The sequence below is a fragment of the Cebus imitator genome, unplaced genomic scaffold (assembly GCF_001604975.1).
Source record: "Cebus imitator isolate Cc_AM_T3 unplaced genomic scaffold, Cebus_imitator-1.0 Scaffold432, whole genome shotgun sequence".
Lineage (NCBI taxonomy): Eukaryota > Metazoa > Chordata > Mammalia > Primates > Cebidae > Cebus > Cebus imitator.
In genome coordinates this window covers 180,690-188,544 of record NW_016107747.1, presented here as the reverse complement: position 1 = coordinate 188,544, position 7,855 = coordinate 180,690, and the positions used below count along the sequence as shown (strand labels likewise).

At 36.6% G+C, this 7,855-nt stretch overlaps 1 protein-coding gene across 2 annotated transcripts in view; it reads left to right on the top strand.

Moving 5' to 3' along the window:
- The window catches only part of CAPN7 (calpain 7), a 48,923-nt gene that overhangs the window by 16,797 nt on the left and 24,271 nt on the right, over positions 1-7,855 (top strand). For both annotated transcript variants that reach the window (XM_037731934.1, XM_017510145.2), the window contains exons 3-6: positions 255-412; positions 1,307-1,374; positions 3,358-3,558; positions 5,914-6,000. In XM_037731934.1, coding sequence (XP_037587862.1) covers positions 255-412; positions 1,307-1,374; positions 3,358-3,558; positions 5,914-6,000 — 514 coding nt within the window. The remainder of the gene's footprint in view (positions 1-254; positions 413-1,306; positions 1,375-3,357; positions 3,559-5,913; positions 6,001-7,855) is intronic.

Sequence of the window (7,855 nt, the reverse complement as noted above, 5' to 3'; positions counted from 1 at the left end):
TGTAGTGAGCTGTGATCATGCCACAGCACTCTAGCCTGGACAATAGAACATGAGCCTGTCTCAAAAAACAAAAAGGAAGGGAGGAAAGTTGTCCTTTTTTAAGAATTTTTTTTAAAACTTTGCTAAGTTTTTTAAATGAAGAATTAGAGTTTTGGTAAAGAATGTCTTAAACGTGTGAAAATAGTGTGTTGTTTTCTGGCTGTATGAATATTTAAATAATATCCCTTCTGTATGTGCTTTTTTTCCTATTTTAGTTCAGTCAAAGAGTGCTGATCCTTTGAAGTCAAAACATCAGTTGGACTTAGAGCGCGCCCATTTCCTTGTTACACAAGCTTTTGACGAAGATGAAAAAGAGAATGTCGAAGACGCTATAGAATTGTACACAGAAGCTGTGGATCTCTGTCTGAAAACAGTATGTATAGCTACAGATTACATTTGATTGAGTTATGCCAAGAATGTTTCTCTTTTTTCTTCTCTTGCTAGTGAATTTTACATAACACCTTGAATAAGAATTTTAACAGAATAAAAAAATTATTATAAATGTACCTAAATTATTCCTCAATAAAAGATGATGAGTAGGAAGTTAATAATGAGTTTTTACATCTTATTAAAATTTTGACAGTATTGAGTGTTAAATTACAAGAACTATTTTTAACCTTTCTATTCTTATAACTAAGATAAACTTACTATAGAAAGAAATCATTATAACAAATCAATTTAGAATAAACTTCTTTTTTCATTTTATGCACTAAAAAATAATCTCGTGGATTGGGCAAGCTTTATTTATTTGCAGTGTAAAATCTGTATGTTGAATGGCTTTTACTGCTCCCTGCTGAGTCTTAGTTGGAACTCTTAGGTTCAATGGACATCTGATGCATAAGAGAGCAGTGTGTTTGACAGGACGACGAGGTAAAGTAGTTGAGACAGTCCCCAGTGTCTTTCAGAGGACTGGCTTTTTGGCAGTCTTTTGCTCAGAGAAACCATTTGGCCTGATTTCTGTAGGTGCCTTGAGACTGTAAGTGCTAGTCTTCTGAGGTTCTGCCACTCAGCCTTCCACAGCGCTATAGTCAAATGGTTCTGGTTCAGTTAGCACTTGTCCACATTAAGTGTTTTTAAAGTTCACCTGAGCGACAAATTTTCAACACTATTTTAAATGATATTTTTAAGGATGAAAATTAATGTCATCTTTGTTTATTCTCAATTTCAACAAGTGTAAAATGCATTATAAATTTTTTGCTTAGAAATATGTATCAAGCAAATTGAAAAATAATTATGCTTTAGAATGTTTGTCTCTTTTTCTCTTAAGTCTTATGAAACTGCTGATAAAGCCCTGCAAAATAAACTGAAACAGTTGGCTCGACAGGCATTAGACAGGTGAGTTTGATCACTCAAGTTCTAATCCGTAGGTGGCAGTTAGTGTATTTAAACAGATTAATGTGTTGCAAAGGCTGCACTAACAAACCTCCATCTTTTAACTGATCTAAAACACATTTTTCTACTTAGTGAATTTACTTCCTCTCTCTAGTTCCCTGCTTTAAACTCAAAAAATAACAAATCAATAAATGTTTTTAGTTTTAGTTTAGAACAGAAATTATCGTGATATTTGAAATGGAAGACCTTCTTTCTGTTGTGTAATATCAGACTTTCAAAGAGAGCTTCCAGAGAGCCTCCCAGATCTGCTAAAAATAGAAAACGTGAGCATGAACTTGCTTTCAGCAATATACATAAAATTATACATGTGTAGCTCTTTAACGTCTTAGCCAAAATGCCAACTTTTCAATGAAGCCTACACTAACCGTTGTTTAAAATTGAATCTCCCCCAGTGGTTGCAACCTGATTATTCTATTATTTTTCCCACTACTCTTATTTTCTAAGGTCTGTGAGATTTACTAGCTTATTATATTTGTTGTTAATATCTGTGTTCCCTCCAACCCTCATCCCCCACGTTAGCTTTGTGAGGGCAGAGATTTTTGTCTATCTTGTTTAGTGCCGTAACCAAGTACCTAGCAGAGTACCTGACATGTAGTATGTGCTCAGTAGATATTTGCTGAAAGAATGAATGAGTTTGTATAAGCAACACTCTTGAAAGAGTGTTGTAGACACACACACAAAAAGAGTGGAAATTGCTTTTATACCTATAGCATGAATTATCTCCTTTTGAGGCTCTGACCTGATAGATAACTGTACCACCACAAGCCCTTCCTTTTTTAAGTGAAGTAAAATAGTCATCCTTCCTTTTCATTGTCATCTACTAACCTGTAGTTTATTTCCTCAGATTCATGAAGATATGAGCACTTGACACACAATTGTCTCCTCTGTCTTGACTTCTTTCACCTGTCAGAGTCATAAGTGACTTTATTACCTGTGTGGCTAACCCATCCAGTATTCTTGAGTGCATCCTAAGCAAAGGGTGGGTGGGATAGCCATGGGCTCCTGTCTTTTGAAACTTATGGATCCTCTCTCTAGGAAAATGTACATGAAATTTTTTTGCATATAATTTCAGAGTGTTCACAAGAATTCTGAAGCTCTTATATGGACCTCAGGTTAAGAACTTCTATTTTTTAGCTTGTTAGTTCTTTGACAGAACAAAGTCAAAATTCTCTTGCATATCATGTGAGGCTGTCTGTGATCCAGCCCCTGCTTTACTCTAGTCTCATCTGCTGCCTCTCATTTGCACTTCTCACAGGGGCTACATGCATTCTTTTGAAATTACCTGGCCAGGTACGGTGGCTCATGCCTGTAATCCCAGCACAGTGGGAAGCCGAGGTGTGCAAATCACCTGAGTTCAGGAGTTCGAGACAAGCCCAGCCAACATGGCAAAATCTCATCTCTACTAAAAATACAAAAATTAGCTAGGCATGGTGATGGGTGCCTGGAATCTCGGCTACTCGGAAGGCTGAGGCAGGACAATCATTTGACCCAGGAGGTGGCGATTGCAGTGAGCCAGGATCGCGCCACTGCACTCCAGCCTGGGCAACACAGTGAGACTCTGTCTCAAAAAAAATTAAAAAAAGAAATTATCTTAACTCATTATGCTGTTTCATACTTCTGCATGTTTGTACATGTTCTTCTGTCTACTTAGAATGCTTCCTCACTATACATTCTTTTATACTACTTTCCTTACATAGTGTCTGATTAGGTAATAAGTGCATAATTAATGTTGTCAATAGAATATTGTTTGTAAAAAATGCTTATCTCTGGAAGTAGTTTAAGTCATGAAATGTTAACTGGTATGTAAGAATTTTATATACTACTTTTACATTAAGGGTGCTTGACTGGTTGTTCAAGTAAATTTTGTTTTCTGAAAAGCTTAAACTTGAGAAGAAAATCTAGAACAGTTGTTTGTGCTTGTTACAGAGCAGAAGCACTGAGTGAGCCTTTGACCAAGCCATTTTGCAAAATCAAGTCAACAAATATTAAACCAAAGCCACCTCCAGTGAGAGCACATTTTCCACTGGGAGCTAATCCCTTCCTTGAAAGACCTCAGTCATTTATAAGTCCACAGTCATGTGATGCACAAGGACAGAGATACACAGCAGAAGAAATAGAAGTACTCAGGTAAATAAGTTTATAATTAATTGTAATGAAGAATTTTGTTAACATCAATGCAGAATTTCATTTTCATTAGGTTTGCCGAATTCAGATTTCTCCTATAATGTATTGTGATATTATAGTATAATTATATCATTATGTAGTCACAACTTAGTTAAAATTTTAGTTCCAATATATTTTATTTAATTTTTATTTTTGTTTTTGAAACAGAGTCTAGGGCTGTCGCTCAGACTGGCGTGCAGTGGTGCGATCTTAGCTCACTGCAGCCTCCGCCTCCTGAGCTCAAACGATTTTCCTTCCTCAGCCTCTGGAGTAGCTGTGACTACAGGTGTGCACCACCACACCTAATTTTTATTTTATTTTTATTTTTTAGTAGAGACAGGGTTTTACCATGTTGGCCAAGCTAGTCTTGAACTCCTGACATCAAGCAATCTGCCAGCCTCGGCCTCCCAAAGTGCTGGGATTACAGGAGTGAGCCACCGTGTCTGGCTTTAGTTTCAATATATTTTAATATTAGCATTTTTATTAGACATAAAAAATTTTCTAAAAATCCTAGCATTCTGTGAAATTGAGCCACTAAAGATTAAGGAGCAAAATGAGCTGTGGCAGACCACTCTTTATGTAACTTTGTAACTAGAGCTCTAATGCAGGGAAAACGTTACTTTGAAATAGGAGTCTAGGGGGTGCACTAGCTGCTCACTCCTGTAATCCCAGCATTTTGGGAGGCAGAGGGGGTGGATCCCTTGAGCCCAGCAGTTCAAGACCAGCCTGGGCAACATGCTGAAACCCTGTCTCAATTAAAAATACAAAAAATGACTGAGTGTAATAATGTGCGCCTATAGTCTTAGCTACATGGGAGGCTGAGTTGGGAGGCTCACTTGAACCCAGGAGGTGGAGGTTGCAGAGCCCAAATCGCGCCACACACTCTAGCCTGGACAACAGGAGACCCTATCTCAAGAAAAAAAATGTGTGTGTGTGTAATTAAAAATTTTTCTTTAAAGGTTTTTACATGCGCCAAAAAAAAAAAAAAATATGTGACAGAAACTTGAAACTATATGCCATATGGCTCTTTACAGAAAACATTTGACGACCCTTCATCTAGGCAGCCAGCTTAGTCTGTGTGAAAACTCAGTCTCAGAGGATATTAAAAATGTAAAATACGACTACTCTGGGCACACTGCCTGTGGAGTAGCCCTGCTTCACAAGGAGCAATACAAAGAAAAAAAAAAGTAAAACACAATAATGTGGAAATTTTTGATTGCCCTCCGAACCAGTGTAGATAGGATAAGTCTCTGATCGAGTGTGGCCTTTTTAAAATTGAGCACTGCAGAAAGTTCAGTCTGCTTAGAGCTGTGTAAGTCATGTAGGTCTTCATCTTTCTGTTTTCTGAAATTGAACTGAAAGGGCTTCTGCCTAAGTAGTAGCCATTCGAGAGCAGTTTTCTTTCCTTTCCTGCTGAAGATTTTAATTGTACTGCTGACCTGGCTGGCTTTGTCTAGGAAAAGTTGCATATATACCAACACAACACAATGCGGGACAAAGAAGGTAGTTTTAAAGCTGAAAGACTAAATTAACACTTTTCCATATGTTACCTTCACACATTTGAAATTCTGTGCTATACCAAAACAACTCTGTATTCCACCTAACAAAATGCAGCTATCCTTCACACGAGTGAAAAATTTTCATCTTTCCAAAACAAGGCTGTAGTCTCAATCATTTCATCTATTTCTGACTGTATTTAGTCCTCAGATTTCCTGACTGTTGTTACCTAAATACTGAATTGTGAAGTTACTCTGCAACCTCTTGTAAATAAAGGAGAGAAATAGATACAAGAAGGAAATAGTTAATGTAGATAAATAAACATATACACAAAACAAGGAGAATGCAAAGCTACTACAAACCTTATTTCTTTGTCAGTAGACCATAGCTGGTACCTATGACACTTCCTTCCCCCACTACCCATTTTATATCCCTATAACCAGAAAATGTGAAGAGCATATATTTCAGAATTATAAATGTCATGTTTTTTTTAATTCCAAAATAAGCAATTGATTTCTCCCTTTAGGCTTAGGATAGAATTGGTTTTGTGACTTGGTGTCAAGGACACTTTCATTACTTCTTGAATAGTCCTGTCATCTTGTGGGAGTTAGCCTTAAAAGAATACTCTTATTGGTTTGAATGGAATCAATTATTTTCTGGTATTTTATGAAAATTTTGTCCAGAGGTGTGTCAACACATAAGGTTGTCAGTTTAGTTTTAATACAGTATCATACCTTGTCATTTAAATTTTAAAGAGTTGAAATAAGATTGGCAGTTAAGGTGAACTTGAACATTTAGATTTGTTTTTCTTGGGTTTGATAGGACAACATCAAAAATAAATGGCATAGAATATGTTCCTTTCATGAATGTTGATCTGAGAGAACGTTTTGCCTATCCAATGCCTTTCTGGTAAGTAAGCACTATTGCAATTTTTAGTTCCAGCATTTTAATTTTACAGTACTTTTTCAGTACTCTGAAGTTCAGTTTAATAGCCTTGAAATTAAAATTTGTAAAAAAACAAACTTTTTGGAATAGAGGGTGGCTGTGGGAAAGAGGTGGGGCAGCATAGCAAGAGCACTTCTGTTATTTGCCCAGTCATGAGGACCTCCTTTTGCCTAACATTTCTGTAGTGTCTAGCACAGTACCTGGTGTAAAGTAAGTACTCGGTAAATATTTGTCGAAGCAGTGATTGAATCACAACAGAAATACAAGCCAGGAAAGAAACTGAATGGAAAAGGGAAATGGAATGACATCATTATTTACTAAGAAGATCCAATTCAAGCAAGAGTTAATTATGACAGGATTAGTTAGCACAGCCTTCCAGGACAACGGCAGCTTATGTCAAGAGCCTTAAAAATATTGTTTGGTTCTGGACTCCCAGCTTCTAGTCATCAGAAGGAAATCAGTCAAAGATGTACATAATAAGGACACTCATCAAAGCATCTGTTACAGCAAAAAATTATTGAAACAAACTATCCAGCAGTATGGGAATGATTAAATAATGATACATCTATACAGTCAAATATTATGCTACTCAACATAAGCCTTTTAAAATGTAGGGAAAAAAAAAGTGTTCCCATTACAGAAATTGAAAAGAAAATTATATATAATGTCCCAATTGTTTTTTCTTTTTCTTTTTTCTTTTTTTTTTTTTTTAGATAAGGTCTCACTCCTGTTGCCTAGGCTGGACTACAATGATGTGATCATGGCTCACTGCAGCCTTGACTTCCCGGGCTCGGGTGATACTCTCACCTCAGCCTCCTGAATAGCTGGGACCACAGGCATGGACCACCACATACAGCTAATTTTTGTATTTTTAGTAGAGACGAGATTTCACCATATTGGCCAGGCTGGTATTGAACTCCTGACCTCAAGTGATCCACCTGTTTCAGCCTCCCAAAGTGCTGGGATTACAGGCGTGAGCCACCGCACCCAGCTGTAAAATATTTTTAATATCTTTAAGTTTTAAGGAAAAAAACCCTAGAATTTGATTATCCTTTGGTGACTTGAGAGAACAGATATGGAATCTTTGATTTATGCTGAAGTAAGTTTCATATAACAGGTTAATAACACATTATAAATTTGAATTTGCCTTAATTTTTTTCCCTCAAAATTTTCGACAGCTATCTTTAAACTCTTCTGAATTCGGTCAGCTCACTTTCTGTTTATAGTTAGCGCCTGATAATACAGGTACCAAAATGTTAACCTGGAATACTAGTGGTTCTGTGAGATGATAATAAAAAACATTTGAGGTATGTTATATGCCATATTCTACTCTAAGAGATTACAATAAACTTTGGCTTATTAAAAGTCTAGAGGTGTCCTTCAATGAGAAAACTAATACTTTAACTGGGAGTTTGTACATCATACTTGACCACAAAATCCTCTTTTTTCCCATTATCTGTTACCATTATTTTAAATAAAAAAGAGTTGTATTTGTTCCAGTTGGCATATTGTATACTTTCTATTACTAAGAAATCTTTTGAAAACCAGTTTGTTGCTCTTGCTCTAGAAAGGGTTTGGGATGGTTGGGACTGTTGGCTAACGTCTGTAATACCAGCACTCTGGGAGGCCAAGGCTGGAGGATCATTTAAGCACAGAAGTTCTAGACCAGCCTGGGCAACATATGGAGACCTCAGCTGTTTTTGTTTTGTTTTGTTTTGTTTCAAAAAAAAAAAAAAGTTTGGGGAAAGTTAGATGTTTCCCCTTGGTGCTACACATCAATTTTAGAGAAATACTGTAACACACAGTGAGTACATGGTAG